General features: G+C 45.5%; 2 protein-coding genes and 1 long non-coding RNA gene across 8 annotated transcripts in view; 2 read left to right on the top strand and 1 right to left on the bottom strand.

The window, feature by feature from the left end:
* DNER (delta/notch like EGF repeat containing) overlaps nt 1-1,513 on the top strand; it is a 111,342-nt gene extending 109,829 nt beyond the window's left edge. The window contains exon 13 of the mRNA XM_064385883.1: nt 420-1,513. Within this exon, the coding sequence (XP_064241953.1) occupies nt 420-531 (112 nt within the window). The 3' untranslated portion in view covers nt 532-1,513. The remainder of the gene's footprint in view (nt 1-419) is intronic.
* Nucleotides 1,514-3,132: 1,619 nt separating this feature from the next.
* PID1 (phosphotyrosine interaction domain containing 1) overlaps nt 3,133-20,928 on the top strand; it is a 96,822-nt gene continuing 79,026 nt past the window's right edge. Inside the window, exon 1 of one of the 5 annotated variants that reach the window (XM_064385884.1) lies at nt 3,133-3,252. In XM_064385884.1, the coding sequence (XP_064241954.1) occupies nt 3,211-3,252 (42 nt within the window). In that variant the 5' untranslated portion in view covers nt 3,133-3,210. The other 4 variants (XM_064385886.1, XM_064385885.1, XM_064385888.1 and 1 more) reach the window with 4 other exon arrangements.
* On the bottom strand, nt 8,738-11,259 carry LOC135278942 (uncharacterized). 2 transcript variants are annotated; one of them, XR_010346326.1, is made up of 2 exons: nt 10,879-11,259; nt 8,738-9,959 (listed from the first exon to the last, which is right to left on the bottom strand). It is a non-coding gene; the product is annotated as an uncharacterized LOC135278942 (long non-coding RNA). The 2 variants fall into 2 exon arrangements; XR_010346325.1 differs by lacking the exon at nt 10,879-11,259 and adding an exon at nt 10,544-10,717.

The raw sequence follows: 20,928 nt of genomic DNA on the forward strand, positions 1-20,928 counted from the left end.
ATGGACAGCTGAAGTACTTTGAAAAATGAAATTTTCACCATATATATCGTAATGCTTTCAGCCATTTCAGTTTTGTCTGCAATTCTATATCACTGAAAACAATTTTCCAGATTTTACTTTCCAGGTTGCACAATGCAGATTAATGTAGGCTTAATATAGTTCATAAATGCTTAAATAACCTTAGTGTGAATGACTAAATAAATAATTTGGTTTCTGTGTTTTCTGTCATGTTTTCTCTGCATCAGGTCAGTAAGAAAAACTACTTGACCATTTTTGCCTCATTTTCCTGTGATTTCTTTTGTTATATAGAGTTTTTCTAAGCTGACTTTGTTTCTGATCACAGGCCATAACTCACTGTGGTGTTGCTTTGAGCTCATTCATGTTTCTGTTTGTCACTAAAAGTTTTCTTTTATTTCCAGGTTTGGCAAGAAATCCCGACCTGCAATGTATGATGCAACCCCCATTGCTTATGAAGATTACAGCCCAGATGACAAACCTTTGGTTACACTGATTAAGACAAAAGATTTGTAATCTAGTGTATCTTTTTTGGATTATTTTTCAAAAGGATGGGCTACTAACCTAATTTAAATATTTTTAAGAAGAAAGCATAAGTAATTTAAACCATTAGATGCTTCAGAATTTTCTGTAGAATATTTAAGAACCAATTTTCTGCAGCTTTTAGTTTGGAAAAATATTTTAAAACAGAATTTGTGAACTTCATGATTTACATTTTAATGTACCTTGAGCTCTATAAATTATAAGCTTATGATAGTGTGTGCTTTTTTCTTGGTAGACACTATTACTAAACCCAGATGAGTTTCTTGTGGTTGTTACAGAACAGAAAACAATAATTAATGAGGAGTTCTTTATGAAATGTCAGTGCCAGCTTTCTCAGTAGAGGTAGGAAAAATGTGAAGCATAATATGATATATAATATATCCATTAATTAAAAAAGTCTAAAATGTTTGTGTTGTGAAAAAGAAACTAGTAAAAATTATTATTCCTAATCTGAATGAATTAGCTTTTGCCTTATTCCATGCATGGATAGATAACCTATTCCTCCATTATTTCCTGAAAGTTGCTAAATCATACTCTTGAGTTGATGGTTGACATTTTTGTAATAGTTATTCAGGCTAGGCCTTGTATAATAATTAAAGTGCCTCTTGAGGCAAAGTAAGGGCATGATCCTTTAAACATTGAAATCAATGAGAGAACATCCATTGACTTCACTGGATATGGGATTGGATCCTACAATTGGACTGAATCTATATTTTTCTTTAAAGGTTAAAGTTTTTTTATATTGTGAGTAAACTAAGCATATGGTTTGAACTGTTTGTTTCCTAAAGGTTGTTGATGTACAGTATTGTTTCATGAAATATTGTGTATTTCTCATAGTGCTTCTTATTTAGGATCAGTATGGGGTTTTTGTGGCTGTATTTGATCGCTTATGAGCGTCTTAAATTCTTGCTTATTTCAGAAAATACTGAATAAAAGTTAACCAGTGAAGATTGCAGCTGTTTCTTTGTTTTTCTTCATTTCAAACTGAAGTGTTGTCTATAAATTTGAAAGGACATGAGCATATGATGTACTATAAATAATGCAAAAAGATGACATTTCAGCTGTTAATCTGAAAAGCGAGAAATGGTTTGTATTATCAAGGTAATCTCTCAAAAGTGAGATAAATGCAGCTGCAGAGTAAAGGCACAGTCCTGAATGGTGCATGTGCAGGTTAGTAACACCATTCTGTGTCTGAATTACAGAAATGCCAAATGCTCCTCCGAGCATTTGATGTCCTTTCCTGATGTCCTGTATCTGCTACCATGGGCTTTCAGCAATGGTGGCCCAAGACAGCAATTATTAAAGAGAGGACTGAGGAGCTCAGATCCAAGTTTAAACTGGATTAATTCTTCAGGTGTGGTTTTCTATGACAGAAGTTGTAAATTTGCATCTGGTGGCTGTCAGATGATGGTTTTTTTTATTGGTACCGTTTTCTGCTGTACCAGTATATTGAAACTTTTGTTTACTGTGACTTCTAGAAGTCTTTTGAGAACCCTTAAGAAAGAAAAATCAAGAGCAAGCTATACCCTGTACCATTTTTGGTAACTTGAGCAGAAAAGGGGCACTGTTAATTAATTTGTTAATCAAAGGAAAGGAAATATTCATTCTTCAGAATTTTTGGCCTTTTCAGTCAGTAAAATATTGGCTTAAAAATCTACATGAAGTAGGGAAACAAGCAACTCTGTTGTTTTAGGGAACATACATATTCATGGTCCATATTTTACAAGAGAGATGTTGCAATGAGCAGCAGCCTTTCTGCATACAAATCACACCTTGGCAGCGATTCTTGACCAACCTATATTTCTCTCAATTGACTGACCTGAACGATAAGTAATTTGTGAGGAGCTATTTTCCTGTCAGCTTGAAGCCTCTAGCTGCTGTAAATCATCCTGTGCATCCTGTGAATTGTATTCTGAAAATTACTTTGTCTCCTTCCAATTTATTTTATTGAACTCTGATGGCATGTTATGCATGCACTTGTGAGATATTTGTGAGGCACTGCACTGCCTGCCAGATGGAGCTGTCCTAAGACCTGGAGGGAACAGACCCATCTTGCGTTTGTATCCCAGCTCTGAATCTGCAAGGACAAGTTGGTTACTGTCTTTGTACACCAGATTGTGTCCTGAGAACATACATGAATGTGGGCAAGGGACACTGGTTATTTCATGTCCTTTTGCCCAACCATATGAGGTTTGCTCTGTACAGGGAGCAAATGCAGATGTATAGCAAATACCACTTGCTGTTAAGATACTACATTTTTTCTTTTTTTCTTTCTCCCCCCCTGTAAATAATCCAGTTGCAGAAAGGGCTGATTGTATATAGTCTTCCCCTAGCAATGGGCTAACAGCCTCCAGCTCCTCCTGGACAAGACAGAGACAATTCTCTGGGCTTGTCATTAACCTCTAGTACTTGTGTGCAGGCACACAGTGTGTGGTAATTGGGATGGGCTGGCCCAGCCTCATCCCCAGTGGGCACAGCTGTGAGCAGCAGGTGAGCAGCACTGACAGCAATGAGCCATGGAGTGCCCAGGGGCACTGAGCAACCACCAAAGGGAGCAGAGGGCACACAGGGGCAGGGCATCAACGTGAGGGGATAAAAGGCTGGGACAAAGAACAAGAAGGGCAGATGCTTGCAGCCTTCTGAAATGACCTGATGTTCCTCTGTATGGGCAGGTGCCTGAAGCCTTCTGAAGTGGTAAGGTGTTTCTCTGTATGGGTTGAAGCTTTGTGATATTGTATGGTGATACTCTGTGTGTTATGGCTGTCTCAGCTGTGACATGTGCTGCAACACTTGTGTACTCTCCAAGTTTGGCTATTTTTTCATGCTCTTCTATCTGGAAACAGGAAAACATCCTTGAGTGTTTTTTTCCTCCAGAAGCATGTACATGTATTCTTACTTGTTTTTTGGGGTGTTGTGACACTTGCCATTGCAGCTCAGAGTTGTGATACATGTGCTAACAGGAAAATGTCATCATTTACATGGGTTCTGGATAGAGTCACTCCAAAATGATGAAGACAGTGACCCTATCCAATTGGGCTAATGGCAGTATATTATAGATACAAGGCCAGAGGGAACAGTTGAGCATAACATCTAGAAAACACATGTTGGCTGAAACTATACAAATTATCCCCTTTAAAACCTGAAGGTGTAAACCTAACTTTAGCTGAGAAAAATTAGACCATTGCCATTAGAAATATTAGACAGATTCATCTGCTCCTTGCATCTTGTCTCTGGGATGTGCCTTGGGAATCTGCATTCCTTCTGTGTGGGCTCCAGAGGTGACACCCTGCCAAACCCTTGGGTGAGAAGCCTCAGTCCCATGTCAGAGCCAGTGTTCATAATAGATCTTGCACTTGGAACAAGCTGGCTCTCAATCCTTCCTAACTCCAACATGCTTCATCTTCCAAAGTCACGATGAGAAATGAAGATGCTGAGAAGTGCAGGTAGCTTGAGAAGCAGATGAGGTCTCCAGGCCAGCCAGGCCTGCTGTGTCCCCAGCACTCTCACTGCAGGGGCTGTGCCATGGGGTGTTCTCTGGGGTGAGGGGCCCGGCCTTTCTGCAGCTGAGTGCAGACCATCCCTCCCTCTTGGGGTTCCCAGAGCCCCGCTGTGTCCCTGTGCCAGGCAGGACAGCAGTGGCAGCAGCAGCCCTGCCGTGAGTGGCAGTGGGGCACTGCCAGCCTCATTCCTCACGTGGGCAAGCAGGCAGAGGATGAAAGGCCTGGAGATGCAGTCCTGACTCAGCTGAGCCTGCAGGAACTCTGTTTTCAGCTCTCTAACCCTGTTCTTGTTAGTATATTAAACAATGGGCTCAGAGGGACACTCATGGCTGGGGATGAGATGTGGGGAAAGCACATAAGAGGTGAGAGGTTGCAAGGAGACCTGGGCTCCTGAATAGCCTGTGTCAGTCAGAGCTGGGTAACACCAACCTGCCAACCTGATTTTGCTGCTCTCCCTCCATTGCAGCTGTGGCCAAATACTACACTGGTGTGAGGGGAATGAGAGCTGAAAAGAGACTTCAGCTCAATAAGTGCATCCTCAAACAGTGAAAGTCTCTGTGTGGTTAATCCCTTTGAAAACAATGGGATTTTAAAGACAATGTGTGTGATGTTTTGGGAGAAAGTGGATTGGTGTCCCTGGGCATCTAAAAATATACAAGATCTGACCATAGGAGTAAACACAGCTTGTTTTAGTGAAGTCTTGTGTTGTGACACTTCTGTCACAGAACTCATGTTTTCATCTTGTCTCAGCTTCATTTCTGGAAACAGCATGGCTTTTCTCCAGCAGGGCTTTGCTGAGAAATGCCTGAGCAGTTATGACATTCCTGAAGATGTGTAGTTTCATCTTTGATAGCAATAGACACCTGATGAGGAATAAACTCAACACCTCTGAAAATTATTCTGTGTGACTGGCTGAGAGGAATTGAAGAGCCACTCCTCACTTGTGTTGCCAGAGGGAACTTCTTTTCCCCTTCATGTGGCTAAATCCTTCTGTGTCCAAAATTTCTCTGAGATTCCCTTCTCATGTTGCACACAACCACCCAGCTTCTGCAGAACAGACAGGCACATTGCATCAGACTGATGCAAATGCAGCCCATCCTCCCTTTGGGTGCCTCCAGCCTGGTTTCTGTGGGAGGTATTTGCTGTGCTACCAGCTTTGGGAAGCTTTTTTTTCAGCTGGGCTGAAATTGCTGTTTGTATGGTACTCTGCTCTTGTATTCCTGACCTCACAGGGGGTGCAGAAGTACAGTCTTCCCATGGATCATGGAGGGCAGCTGAAAGCCAGATTAATTCAGGGAAGAGTTTAGTCTCTCATGGTATGCCCTGCTATGAATAGTTAAAATAATGAGTGTATTATCAAGAGCTAATGAGTTCAGACATGTTCCCAAAATAAAAAAATGGGAGTCAGGGCAGTCCAATGTGTGCTTAAACCTTCTCTTCCAACCTGCTGAGAGAGATGTGCACTGGCTTACAGCTTTGAGGCACCCTTCATTTTAAAACAAAATATGAACAAAATTCTCGTTTAAAGTTTGTTTTCTCTCTCAGCATCCATTTCCCTTAGGAAATACTCTGCATGAGCAGGGGAGCAGTGAGAGAAGGGCAAAGCAGAGAACTGGTGCCAAATGAGAGACATGGGGCTGATCTGCTTTATCTCCTCCCTGCAAGTTTGTGTTCTGTCCCTTGAGACTTTGGCTGAGTGTCTGCCAAAACACTGTAGTTGTGTGGGGTCGGGAGGGGTGGCATAAGGCAGATTTGAGACACTTTTATGTCCATCTTAAACATCCCATCAGGGAGACGAGAGCAGCCAGAGTCTGGCATCTGAGCAATCACCTGAGAATGCTGGAGATTACTGCCAAGACAGGCAGAGTGTGATGTGCCCTGAGCTCCTGCTCAGTCTGATGTGCTGGTCACTGGAGAGGTGACCCTCAGAAGCCATCTTTGCACTTCTTGACTTTGCTGTTTGCACTACAGCTGATCCCTCTGGTGCAACTTCTGTGCTGCAGAGTCCCCCCTGTAGGACCCAGCATCTGAACCCTTTCTATCCTTTCTCCCATCATGTTTTGGAATGGCTCCAAGTAGGTGAAGGTGATTCCTTCCAACAGGACATGGGTCAACCAGTGAAAACAAACAAAACTTCAAAGCAGTTATGCCACATCCAGCTTCATCTGGGCTCAGCTGGCTTCTTTTCTTCTGCTGTGCAAAATGGATAACAAATATGACCTCTCTGGAAAAGTCAGATTTCTCTGTTATTATGAATTCCAGTTTCAAATCCTCCTTTTAAGACGTTTATGATAAGATGATTATTGTAAATAAGCTTCTCCTTTAGCAAAGAATAAATCATCAAATAGGCTTTGTTTGGTGAGATCTTTGGCAAAGGAATGTAAATAAATAAGCTAACTGAATAAACTTCTTTATCTGATGTGCTGAGCAGAAAAGGCAGCAAAGTTAATCATTTAGGAAAATAAGCTAGACTGCTGTGCTTTCTTCAGTAATAGACCAGTCTAAGGAAAACAATCTGCTCTATCTCGCTGAGCCTGGACTTTTTGCTAGCATCCCACAGAGCACGAGAGATTCTGTTTATCACTCTGGCAGCAGCGCTGTCTTGTCAAGGAGATGTCCTTCGGCCTAAATTTTTGATTTGTTTCTTTTCCTGTGGACTGGTCTATTTCCTGTCAGAGGTAGCTCCTCACAGCAGAACAGAGGTCTCTTATGAGGTCAGCTGTGGCTTCTCTTCCATCTCCTGGGAGTAGAACACACACGGACAACAGTCTGGATCTGCAGGGTCTTAAACTTTGGACTCCATTCATGTTTGCATATGAGAAAGTTTGCATGTGACTCTGCATGGATCTCAGTCCAACACCACTCAAGGAAATGAGTGTGACTGTTCCAATTTTCACCATGGTTTTTTATTGACTTATGGATTTGAAGTAATCTAAAGTAAATCTGCCTGGAATCTGAGCCTATAAGCCAAATACAAGATGCACAAGGTAACAAAAATGCATGTAGCTTCTGTGGAAAAGCAAACAGCCTGATGCAATGGAGGTTATTTTGGCATGTAGGAGCTGCATTACTAATTAGTTTGTCAGTAGAATATTTTGTTCTCGCCCCCATTTGTAATTGTTGGATATGTGATCACTGTTGGTGCAATTTGGCCTCCTAGAAGCTTATTTTCTATATTGTATTGGGATGCAGAGAGCACAAACAACAGGTTCCAGTTATGGTTCTTTCTCGCTGAGAACAGAGAGATGTGGGTAGGTTACAGAGAGCAGAAAGCAGCATCAGCTTGCTGAAAAGGGTGTTTGTAGATCCCAGTGAATGGCCTTGATATTTATTCTACAGATCAGTCTGTGGTTGTTTGATTTGCTGTGTTGCATCTGTCATGTGAATAAGGCAACCAGCCCAACATGTCACGATGCAGAATAATTTACTTCAAGGATTTTGTACCTAAATGTGTTGTCCACAGTGTCTTATTTGTGGTTTATACATGACACCAGTTCCTCCTATTAATTTAATTTGAACATTTATTTCAGTTGTTATGCCTTTGTATGGCATTTGCTAGAAAGGTCTGTCAAAACAAAGCTGACAGAACGCCATGTAACTAAGGGCAGATCTGCTTTCCCATGTGCCTATTATGCCATTTCACTTTCATCTTGCCATGAGTTTGGACTTGAGGTTGTTCTACATATGAAAGATGATGACCAGTTATTTTTATCTCTAGTACTCACCACGTTGCTCCCCTCTTTCCCAGTGCCTGTCTTGTCTGTGTGCAATAGGGACAAAGACAGGAGGAGATTTTTAGAGGGCTGAATTCGGTGTGGTGTTTATCAGTTTTCCTCTGTCTTTTGTTCATTTAATTTCCATGGAGAGAATATTTTACAATTCCATGGAGATGCCTTAATCCCTGAGAGATCTGAAGGGTTATTTTTCTTTAATGCATGCGAGATTTAAAATGAAATAGTAAGCTAGCAGTATTGACAGACATGTCAGGTTTAAATCACAATGTCTCACAGCTGTGATTTACTTAGTGATGTATGTTGCTGAATTTTGGAAGATTTAATTTGGAATACATTATTCAGTGGTTTGGATTATTGAATGGTAAATGCTTTAATAATATTTTGGAGTTTCATGCAATAAACTACAAAATTTCTGTAAAAACTGGTTAATACTATCAAATTTTCCCTGACTTTAGGGGACTGTCATCTGCAGAGAAAACCAAAATTTGCAACAAACTATTACCCTACCCTGGCATTTGGCCAGGCACTGTCCATGTTTTTCCAATAGTTTTTCAAGAAGCTCTGATTTTGCATAAGCAATAAAGTCATATTCTCTTTCCCCGTAAGGCAGTACCTCTCAAAGAGGGCAGAAATTGTGGACAGAGAATTATCAGACTTCAAATTAACAGTTAAATGTGATCTTCATTCAAAAGCAACTCAGCCTTGAGATTTCTGAGAATTCATTGTCTCTCTCTTTATTGTTTATGTGTTGTCTCTGACTTACATCCCTCTCCTTCAAACTCTAGTGTCAAGGGTGATTTATGAGTGCAATTTTCTGTGTAATATTATGTGGCAATAGTTGGCAAATCCCTTCCCTCAGCAAGGGGATGTATTCTTCTTTGTCAGACACCAAAGAGGCACACAACCCTTGAATTTCTTTAAAAAGACTTTATTTTTTGAAAGGACAAATGCAAATCCCATCTCATAATAACTCATAATTACTTATAGATATGTTACATGTACAAAAACTATTCTGGCCACATGGAATTGGCATTTTCATGTGATGGATCCACTGGGAGTCCCTCTGACTGTCTCAGGTCCAGCTCTGTAACCAATCTCTTGCTCTTTGCTTGAAAGAAGCACTTCACGGTGCTGAGCAAAGCCTGGGAGACCAGCTGCATTGCTGTGCTGGGCACTGTTTGTGATGAAACCTAAGCATAAGCTTAATGAAGGACTTTGGAGGTTTGTTAACTTTCTGTTATGCATTTTTGCATTTATAGAGCTGTTCGAGTTGCAAGATTTGGTAAAATCTTATGTGAAATGTTGATGGCATCAGCCTTATACTTTCTGTGAGGGCTCTACATTCACTCTGGTTCCCAAAAACTTAGAAAGGACTTAAGTCCACTAAATTATTGTACACAAGAGGGTGATTCATGTGCTTTTCTGGATGATTTGTAAATCTCTGTTTACAATCTTTGTGGGTAATTTCCCAGAAAATCAGTTCACATCCACTCGCCGACATGTGTTGAAATTCTTCCCAATAATGAGTGCAGTGCCCAGGTTAGGGACAAAGAGGGCAGCCCTTCCCAGCTTACCTGTCTGCCTTTTCTTAGTTGGGACTGGGGTGAATTGAAGTATTGTTTTGTCCTTGAACTCTGCTCTGTTTCCTGTCTCGCCCATTTTATAGTCTATGATCACTGCAGAACAGGGAATTCGTGTCCCTTGTCCTACAGAGGTCTTGGGTTTCTGCCCCTTTCTGTGCCTGGCCATACTCAGCCATTAGGGTACTACTGGTACCACTTGCTGCTGTGGGGGACACTGAGTGCCCTAACCAATGACACCAGTGCTGTTGCACACTCTGCCATGAACAGCTCAGCAGTGTAATTTGAAAATTACCTGGGTTTAGCTCTTAAACAATGCTTGTGGGCACAGTAATTTCCAGGGGAATCTGGATTGTTGCAGCAGCGCTCTATGTTCCCCTGCTTGAGTGGGGGGAGGAGAAACATCTCCTGGATTGCCACACAGCTGACCAGTCTCCCTAAGCCTGTGAATAACTGCTGGGGATGTGTCACTGAAATAGGAAGTGTGGCTTCTAGTAACTTCCTATTTTAATGGACAAAATTGGGTAGCTGGAATGGCGAAATCTAGATCACAGATTGCCAAAGCTTCTTCCTGTTATAATGATGCTCTGTAAAAAAAAAAAAAAAAGTTGCAATTTGAGACTGTCAAAAGTCTATTTTCTTGGTAAGTTTTCTTATTCTGAGGGAATATCCAGTGCATGTAAAATTGCCCACAGTATTATTTATCATTTATCATACTTCATGCATTTTTATCATTTCAGTCTCTTCAGTGTTCACTCTAAAAACAGCTCATCTATATAGACATGATTCTTCTCTCTCTTATGTTGTTAAAAGTCAGAAGTAATTTGAATTCAATTCACTGAATCACATCTATGCAACTCAGAAAAGTGTCATGATCAGGAGCTACGCAGATGCCATGGGTTTAACTTACTGTAAAACTGGTGTAAGGGTCATCAGGATCTCTGTACAGATTTGTGGAGGTACATATTTATTTTTGTCACAGACAAATAAGTACTTAATAATCATTAGGGGTAATTAACAAATAAAGACAATACAGTCAAAGGTGCACAAGGTGGACAGGGGTCTTAACAGGTCTTGTATCAAGTTTTTCTGGACTAAGAAAGAACAAATGTGTAAGCGTCTGGCATGTGTCAACCCAGAGATTTTCTGGCGTTCATTTTCTGCTGCTTACAAGATTAATTGGTGCATTAAGAGCTGGACTTGAGCTTCTTTCGATTGTTAATGCAAGATTTGCTGTTGGAGGCTGCCTGGGAAATATCAGTGTTCCTGCAAGGAGGTGTCTGCCAGCAGCTGTGCCAGCGGTGAGAGCATTCCCTGGGGCGGTGAGGGCTGATCCTCCTGTCCCGCGCTCCTGCCCTGCGTGTCATCACTGCCCCCACACCCCGGGGCACTTGGCTTCTGCAGGAAGCAGGAAATTCTCGGGATTTCTCCCTTGCTGCCTCTCTGCTCGGGTCCCCCTTCCTCTGTGGGACGCTGCCCTCGGCCCCGTGCCCCGGTTCCCCTCACCAGGCCCCCGGCCGGACGCTGGGCACGGCCGGAGCTTCTCCCGTGCGCGCCGCCTCTCGCCCACCCCCGGATGGCCGCAGTGCCTGGCCGGGGGCTGCCGATCGCATCCGCCTCTGCTGCTCTCTCCAGACGCTTTTCTCGCCGCCTGTGCGGCCCAGATTCCATGGCCTGAATTCCCCCGGGCCGGCTGTCGCTGCCGGCTGGCGCGGGGCCGCCAGGCACGGGGCCCAGAGGCCGCAGCCCCTCAGCGCGGCCGCTGCCAGCGCCCACAGGCTCGGCCTTTCGTCCCCGGGGCTGGCTAGGGAAAAACAGGCTTGGTGCTGCTGGCCCGAGGGACTTGGCATCTCCAAAAGATCAGCTCTGTGTTTGCTGGGAGGCTGACAGCCCTTCCCTTCCTCACCCGGGCTCCTGCGGGGACAGTGGAGGGGCTGCCTGGCAGAGGCAGAATAAAACTTGCTCCCCCTTTCAAGTATTCGTGTGTTTTGTTTTTCACAGAAGTGTTGTGCTCTTTTAAATGTATGCAAGACCTTTGCAGCAACCTTCCTAATGCACTTGCTGACCTGCCATGGCTTTGGTGCTTTATTTTCTCTGCTGCTGTGAGCAGGACCAGTGCAGTGTCAACATGAAGGAAAACTAAGACCAAATATCTCTGTGCCTTTCTAAAAATAAACCTCTAGAGGTGAGAAGAAAAAAGGGATATCACATAAACATGGCCAAATACGCCACTACCTATGCATTTCACACTTTTATTTAGTCCATCCATCTCCAAAACAGAATTTTTGGAAGAGGAAGAGAAGTAGCTGTCCTGGTACTTGGGGAAGGTGGTGGGGTGGTTAAAGCTGAAGAGGGAATCAGAAGCACAAGCTCTTCTGGCAGCAGCACAGGTAATTAAAGACACCTGGTCGCTATGGGAACGCCAGCAAGAGCTTCCCCAACAAATTGGAAATCAGGACCTCATTATCCCTGGCAAGCGTAATGTGGATGGGTAGGAGAATATGGCATATCCAAAGCTGAATTATCTCCCTTGACTGGGATACTTACTGCTGCCTCAATTTCACAAATCGTTAACACCACACTGCTTCAGGTTATAGTGTCTCCTGATGCCATTTTCAAATACCTGTGCAGGGATATGAGGCAGATGCATTGGGAGCTGAAGTGCCCTCAGCTGAACCACCTTTGGTAGAGCTGCACTCCCATGTCTGCATAATCATCTCTGTGCACCTACACAATCAGAATGAAAATTATTACTAAATAACATTAGGGACTATACAGTAAGCAGGGATGTAAATAAATTTCCCTTACAAAATATCAAAACACAATACTGAAAGGAAATCAAGGGCCTTTGAAGATAATGTGGTCTGTACTTTGGCAGTATTTTAATGAAACATTCTTACTGTTGAATTGCTGCTAGTTTAACAGTGACCATGCCTGAGGATATCCCTGGCAAGGAATCAGAACCAGACCTTTAGATGCTGCTGTTCCCAGCAAAGAGGGTGTATTTGCCACCACATGTAATTTGAAGTTACTTCTCAATAGCTTCTGAACTCTGCAAATGATTGAGACCCCTCAAACCCCAGGTTTCTGCTGTCAGTGTTTGCAAACTGCCAGCGCTCTGATGCTGCCCCTGGCTGCCCTTGCCTGCATCCTGTGTGTGGCTGTGGTGCTGGAGCCCCAGCCTGACTGTGTCCTCCCCAGGTAATGCCCACACTGCAGCTCCCCCATGCCCAGACTCCAAAGTGTGCGCCCTGCCATGGGAACTGGAAATCTCTGTGTTCCCTCTGCCATATTTATACGAGATAAAGTTGAGGCCATGCCATCCTACCCAGCTTTGTCATCTGCATGAGATGAAGTTCTACATAAAAATACATTTATTGTTACCTTGAACATTAAAATGTAATGGTTGTTAAAGAAAACAGTTTGGATTACTTGGATAGTGTATTTTGGGTTGCTTAGGCACTAAAAATTTTTCAGAGGAATATTGGAAAGCTCAGATGATGTGTCTGGTGCCATCTATGCAGGGTAGCTGCATTTGCCTCAGGTTATTGGACAGTGTTTAAGAGTAACAAGTGTATTTAGATTTTGGAAGTATGCTATTAATTACAGCACTTTACAGAACATTACATTTGTTAATTAGGCAAACTTACTCTACAAAAGCAAATACAAGGTGAAGTGAATTAAAAATAAAAAAAGAGATGTGTTTAATGGGTTCTGTATGCTTTGTAAACTTGCATAATCAAAAAGAGGATCTTGGAAAAAGGACTTGCGAAGTCTGCAAAATATTTGGGGAAGCAGCATTTAAATAACTGAATGACTCTTCTAGTTGTGTTTCAGTGAGAAAGAAGTGGTCCTAAAGCTAAATTGAGCTTTTGAAGTCAAATAATTCAATGGGAGCAGCAATTGGATGAGTTTAGTTAATTAAAAAGGCAATGCTATAGTTAAAACCAAAATAATTTATTTTTCTTTTCAAGTGCAGAGGAGCTATGTTTCTATAAAGACCTTACATAAAATAATCCTTATTAGGGGATGAGATGGTGCAAAAGGAAGACAAAACCAATAACTAGAAGCAATTAAAAGACACAAAATATCCTGGAGTCACAGGAAATGCTTCAGATTTACTATCTGAATAAAAGTGAAATTGGTCCTAATGCATCCAATATTCCCTTTTGAAATACAAGATCTCCCCTGGCTCCAGAATTTCTGTCCTGTGAGCACTGAAAGGAAGGAGACTGAGAGAAGTGGGACCAACCTGTGTAATGTATTGCAGTCTTCGGAAAGAATTGTCTTAACTCATTCTGAGATGAGAAACTCTACAATTTGGCACAGCAAAAGGAAAATTAATAGAAAAAAATCCTGTATCTTCTTACAGGCACATTCTGGAACACAGTACATCCTGGAAATAGGAATTCACACTATTTATTTAAGTGAAAGATTTCTGACTGGCTTGGAGCAGGACCTTACCTAATGCAGAACAGCTTAAATATCAAATAAAAAAATGATGCTTGGATTAAAATATTAGAAAGTCTAGGTAGAAATGACCTAATCTTAGTGAGATTGTGACATGAACTCACCCAAGTCTAATGAATCATTTCCTGAGCCGGGCTCTGGCTGGTGCCTGACCACCCCAGCAGGACCTGGCCCAGCAGAAGACCAAGTTTCCTGCAGAGGTGTCATGGGGCACGACCAAAAAGCTGAATTTCCTGAGACAGCCCATGGTGCAGAGCACACCTGGAGACTAAACCACATGAGCAGAAGGGCTCAGTAGCTCTCTCGTCCCCACAGTGCCACTTTGCTGCCTTGGGGAGGGGGAAGGCTTGGAGAGGATGCTGGTGGGGCTCAGGGGTTCACAGATTGCTTTCTAATCAACCAGTTGGATTTAAAAGATTTGCAGCTGAGCTGCTCCTCCCCATGTTTGAGCATATTCCTTCCTTCTTCTCATACAACTAAAATCTGAAGCCTACAGCATTCATTTTCTCTTGTTTTCATATCCTTTTTTGAAATTAAGTAATTCATTTGTTCCCATAATGTGCCACCCATTTCGTAGCAAATGCAGATTTCCCTCCCCAATTGTTTTAGTTTGTATAAAAGTCATATAAACCAAGAAAGAAGCAGCCTCCAGCCCCAGGGTTGGTCTCCTGCTAATTGCAGATCCTGAACTTCCTTTGTGTGCCCTGCTGCTGACAGCCTGGGTTGTGCCAGCTCCTAGCTGGTTCAGGAAATGGTGGTGGGTGGATTTATCCATATGGGAAGGGTCGATGAAACTGCTCCAGAGCTCACTTGAGGAAGAGTGAGGCTTTTAGAAAAGGCCCTCGTGCAGGAGTGTAGGCACCAGTTGAAACAAACAATGGTGTGACAGGGACATGGTGTTTGGAAAGAGCTCTAGTGGGCATCTTGGCCAAGAGCTGGTGCAGAATTAGTGCTTCCCTTCCTGAGGGGAAGGAAGGGGGTGATGCATCAGTAAATGCAGCTGCAACACGTGGATTGCTTTAATCAGGCCATCACTGCCCAGGGGCATACTGATAGAATCTTTCCAGAAACAATCTAAAAGTTCATGTTCACAGAGTCTTACTCTGATCACATCCAGCCTCACCTAGATCCTGCAATGGGTGTCAAGGTGTTGGCCCTCGAGATGAATCCTGTAGCAGAGCTGCCCTGCCAAAGGTCATGGTTTGTCCACAGGTGAGCCTGACACCCTTTTTTTGAGAAGATTCCCTTCAGTTTTGCTTTTCCTTGCTATTTAAAACACTGACAAAGAAAGGATGCCCTGTGTCCCAGGGGCACACACCCACAATGTGTTGGAGCCTGGCTTGCAGCCTGTGGGATGTGGTGGTCAATGCTTGGGATGAGTATGACACGGGCTCCTCTGGGTTTTCAACAAATCCTCCTGCATCCAGGCATGAGGCATTACCTACATGAGCAGGGAGGGCCAGGGGCAGCTTTTGTGTCTAGAAAAAATGTTCTTTGGTGCAGCTTTGGAACCTGCAGAGACTTTGCTTTTCTGTGGCATCTCTGGCCTCCACAGGGAAGAGCAGTGCCTTGCAGACCTCTAGAATGTGTATGTCTGTCTTTGTGGGTGCCGGGGCACAGCTGGGATGCTTGACACCATGAAACAGCTGGATGTGGCCTTGTTGCTGGTTTGGTGCTGGTCCCTCGGGGGACCACCCCGGCACTGGCCGGGCAGGGGGATCCTGCCCCCAGCTGTGCTCCATGACCCCGCACTGCCAGCAGCAGCGGCCTTACAGCGCCCTGACACGTCCTACGTGCTTGGCAGCAGCTTGAGCCACCTGCAGAACCGGAGGAAAAGTTTCAGCTGTGGCGAGGCAGCGTCCCGTGGGGAAGGCTCCTCTGAGGGGGAGCACCCTCCGCGGCAGCGAGCGGCGACACCGGCACCGCTGCCCGAGAGGCCGAGCGGGGCCGGGACACGCCGGGCTGCGGCAGCACCTGCGGGAGGCGCTGTCCCGGTCACCACAGGCGTCCGGCTGGGATGGAGGCCGTGCCCAGGGGATCGATGCCGTGCCCAGGTGGGATGGATGCCATGCTCGGGGGAGGAATGCCGTGCCCGAGGGATGGTTGCCGTGCCCGAGGGATGGTTGCCGAGCCCGGAGGCTGGTTGCCGAGCCCGGAGGATGGTTGCCGAGCCGGGGCTGCCGTGCCCCAGCCCCGGCGCTGCCGGGCGGGTCCGCGCGTGGCCCCCACGCGTGGGCGGGGCGGGGCGGGGCGCGCGCCCGCAGAGAGCCGCGCGCGGCCCCGCTCGGCAGCGCCTCCCGCCGCCGCGGCACCATGTGGCAGCCGGCCACGGAGCGGCTGCAGGTAGGGGCGGCCGGCGGGCTCCGAGCCTCCGGGGGCGGCGGGGCTCCGGGGTGGCGGCGGGACCGGCGGAGCATCACCCCCGTAGCGCGAGTTCGTGGCAACTTGTCGCCCCGCCGGCGCGGAGGGTGGGTGTGCGGGGACGCGGGACACGCAGCGCGGGGGCCGCTGCCCCGGCCGCATCCCGGCTGTCGCCGCTCGGCGGCTCCGGCGCTCCCGGCGGAGTTGGGTGCCGGTCGCGGGGCTCGGCGGGGGACGAGGCTCAGGGGCTTCTCCGCCGCCGCCTCCGGTGAGGGGCACCCCCGGGCCGGCCCTGCCTGACCCGCCGGAGGGTCCCGGAGCGGCGCGGGGATGCGGGGTCCCGTGGGAGTCTCTTAGCCCCCCCACGGCCCGGGCCGGGATGTGTCAGGGTCACCGGGGTACCCCCTTGCCGCAGCCTCCGGCGGCGGTCGGGTGTGCGGTGCCGGCTCTGCCGTTGTTCGTGTGGCTGGTGTGCGTGTTGCTAGTCCGGGGAAATCCGAGACAGGCAGAAAGTGACATGAAATAAAACTCACTTTGTAGTTTCACTGCGTCGGTTTCGTGTAGTTTTCCAGGGCAAGTGTCGAGTGAGAGAGAATTGGATATCTTAGATAAGAATCAGTGGGCACAGCAGATGACAAGAAAAGGTTATTACTACTTTCGCAATTCAGAATGAGAATTTACTTTGATATCATCAAGCAGAAAATTCAGCAGTTTGATTGGAGTTGATAGTAGAGCCAAGCTGAGAGATCCGTGAGCTTTAATCTTCACCAGCCAGTAATGGGAATAATTCCTGGTCTGAAAAAGCTGTACTTTTCTCTACAATGAAAAGCTTGATTTTTAGCGGATAGAAATGAGGTACCACATACATAGTTGGTGGATTCCAGGGTAAAACTATGTGAGCGTATTGTTAATTATTTCTTTCCCTGTGCTAGTGAGAAACCTTTCTGCTAGACACTAGTGGCAGGATGCCCTGAGTGAAGGAGTTAATGGTGTGGGGCACTGTGGAGGCAGGGGTGTTCCCTGGGGAGATGCTGATGCAGGGGACAGACCTCAGGTGAGGCTGAACCCAGTGGCTGGTGACAAAGGAGAAGGTAAGGGAAGGAGAAAGGGAAAGCCTAGGTTGGTAGTGTTGTGCTAGTCTGGGTTGTACAGAATGGCTTTGTGTCCCCTTTGTGGAATTAGGGAGGTGTTAAAATAACAAGGTGCTATTATGACAAATATCTGATCTTGCCTACAAGAGTATGCAAGGCTAAAGAGAACCAAATGCTTGTGTTTTGCAGAAGAAGCTTGTGAGTGTAACCTCAGCCTTGTTTAGCTGTATCCTGTGCCCTGTTAGGGGTCTGGCCTTAGGGAGTGGGTGGGAATGGCTCTGTGCTGTGGGGAACCAGGGCTGTAAGGAGAGGAGATGATTGATCACTGGGCTTCTCACTTACCTGCTGCAGCGGAACCCAAGCCTGTAGTGAGGGGATCCTGTACTCGTCTCCTCCCTGTTCTTGAAAGGGAGCCACAAGCACCAAAGTTCTCAGCAGTGGCCACTAACTTTGTGCAAACCAAATCTACTTTGGCTGCCTCTGACTGGAGTCTCCGGGCATCCTGAGTTGATCAAAATGCTGAGTGCCTGTAAATGCGCTTTTTGCCAACAGGAGTTTCTGGGGAAGTACATGAATAACTGTAGATGCTCTAAAAGATAAAGAAATCAGGGGGACTCAAAATTGCAGAATTTAAGGATGTTTTGGACTTGTGCCAGCTTCTGAAATGGGGAGAAAGCCTTGGAAAAGTCGCAGGAAGCCCGTAATAATTCTGTGTTCACACAAGGGGCTAAATAACAACGTTGTGAATTGTGGGCAAAATGAATGCAGTGAGGGGAAGGATGCTGGTGTAACTAGGATGAGATCCTGTAACTGAAAGCTTAATCCTAATCCATATATATATGAGCTATAAACTATCTAATAACCCCAACCCCTCTGATTTTTTTTTTCTCCAGAAAACCCTTGAAGCCTGGTTCTTTCAAGTAGTCTGATCTCCCCCTGACATGTTGTGAATCATCAGCCTGGCCAGAACTGCTGGCAGCGCTGCCTGGCCCCCGAGGAGAGTTTGCATAAATAAATGCATCTTTTTTCCCTTCTTCCTCCCCCTCAACATCCTAATTTAGTTTCAGGTGTCCCATGTTGCTCTCCTCTCCCAGGCTCCCTCTCTCCCGGCACGTAACTGCTGTGAAACAAATGTTGGTGCTGTGGGGGTGTTGAAGGGGGGCCCTCTGCTTGTCCTTGGCATCACAAGCTCTCTCTGGCTGACAAGCAAGTGTTGTGAGGCTCTGGGTGTGGGATTTTGGTTGTAGCAGGGTGGTTTGTGGTCACTGGATAGAGTAGATGACGTCTTATGGTCTCTATTAATGTATTCTGGGATTACAGTTATGGCAACTGTCACTACTGTAGGATATTTAGGGGATGTATAATGGCAGATACAGCCCTGTCTTTTACATCAGGCTGATGTATGGGTGCAGGAAGTGTGGAGCTGGCCCAGCTGTCTTGATGTTCTAATGTGTGCATGGTATGTGACTTAGTTTTGACACAGATGTATCTTGTGTCAGTACCCAGCTGTGTGGAAGCGCAGGTCTGTTGTTAGTCCATGGTGTAGCTCTGTACTAAGTAAAACGGCAAAGAAAATATTTTCATCTCTCAGAATATTTCTTTTGGCCCGGTTCAGTAAGGGAAAGTATGAACTGCTTTTGGAAGTGGATGCCTGTTGGTGTGGGTCAGTCCTGCCCTCAGAGCTAAGGCAAGCTGTGTGTGTCTAACTGAAATGGCAGTGGCCATTGCAGTGTGAGGGCTCCTGTCGTGTTCTGACAAACTGTGCCATGGTCCTCAATTGCTCTTGGGCCTCCTTTCCCAGTCCCACTCAAAGGATGACAAGACTGCACATTCCTGGTCTGCTGCCGTTCACGCAAAATCTTCTGTTCCAAATGTGCTCAGTCCTGTCAAGTTTCATAGTTTGTGCTGAAGTTTTTGGCATGGACTGGATGGTACAATTCCAGTAGTGAGGTCAGCAGCAAAGCTCACGCATACGCAATAGGAATGAAGTGTCATCAGCAGCTGGGTTACAGAACACAGTGAGCTGGGGCATGAACTGGACGTGTCCCCACTGCTGTTGTGACCATTTGCTGCTGAAAGCTTCATCTGCTGCTGAAATGTGCCCCCCTTCCCAGAGCCTTGGTTTCTGGCTTTGCTGTGGAATAAGCTGTGATTGCTTGTTTTTTGATTTGGGTTTGTTTTTTTGTTTTATTTTGTTTTTGTCAGCCTGTTCTCTACTTCCCTCTGATGGAAGCTTTTCCTGTCATGCTGCTGTTTAATGAAGAAGCCTCTCTGTTTCTGGAAGATATGTAGAATTGAATTAAATGGATTAGAAGAATAATCTAGAAAATATAGATATTGAGGTTTCTTTTTGAAATTATAATACAGCAAAGCCTGCTCTCTCTTTTGCTTTTTCCTTCCTTTCACTTTTTATGATTCTTTCACCTATAGCAACATTGAAGTTTCGTCTGTTTTCCCCAAAGTTAGTGGGACAGGCAGTTACATGTGAAATCATACAGCTTGGATGTTGCAGGAATATACCACAGGGATCAGCGAGTCTCTGATGTGGTAAGAAGATCATGATTTTGCAGGTAATACAGGATTAGCATTATTCACACTTAAGAGAGATTATTTGGGACTGTATTTGTTTGGGAGACTTTTTAGCTTCTAATTTCTGTGATGGCATTCCTGGCTTGTGTGCGGTAAAGTGCAGGTGAGCATGTGGAAGATGTGTGTACCTCCCAGTCTTCTCTGGAGCAGCAGCCAAGGTTGCTTCAGGTATTTAAAGGTCATTCCCCCTGCTGGGAATGTGGAGACTCCAGTCCTGAGCTCACTGTACCTGCTTGATCTGATTTGCCTTGCTGTGTTTGCAGCAGACCTTATCAATGGTTATAAGCAGTGGGCACTGATTTGTGGTTTGATGTTTGTGGCAGTGGGACTTGTTGAAATGATGCCAAAAATATTGTGAAATCTTTCTTTAAAAGGATTTCCAAATGTACCCTCTGTGCCTGGTTCAGCAGCCCTTGCCAGCACAGCTGGGATTTTGGAGCTGATGGTCTCAGTGATGCTCCCGTGAGGACTCTGAAGTGGTGTTTGAAAAGAAGCAAGGTGTTCTCACAGCCTGAGAGGTGGCTGCTATTTGCTTTGTAACCTATTTTTTTCTGGAATCTTGATGCCAGACATTGTTTCTAGATAATAAATCCCAATGTGTGCATAGTTTCCGAGGCTGTGCTGTTTATAAGCCCTGCTTACAAGTTTCCCTGTTTCCCTTGCCACGTGTGGGTGACAGGGCTCACCATGTTCAAACAGCTTTTCCCCAGCAGCAGTGCAGCAGTGCTGGTGCTGCCCAGCCTCGTGCTCTGCTGCTGGCTGTCCCTGAACTGAGCTGTGCTCATGAGCCCTCTTTTCAGAGAAGGTCTCACTCTGCTTCTGTGGGTGGTACAGGGCTCAGATGAGTGAGGAGGGGAAGAGGGGAACAGACAGGGCTGCTGTGTCATGGAGCTTTGGGCTGGACGCTGCTTGGCTTCATACAGGCATGCAGCTAGACAAGTGTTCACAGTAGGATTCCAGTGATTCTCTGCTCTTCTGGAAGTTCAGTATTCTGATGGAAACCCACAGTTTGGGGCCATTTTTGGGCGAAGATTTATTAATGGAT

The sequence above is a fragment of the Passer domesticus genome, chromosome 11 (assembly GCF_036417665.1).
Source record: "Passer domesticus isolate bPasDom1 chromosome 11, bPasDom1.hap1, whole genome shotgun sequence".
Lineage (NCBI taxonomy): Eukaryota > Metazoa > Chordata > Aves > Passeriformes > Passeridae > Passer > Passer domesticus.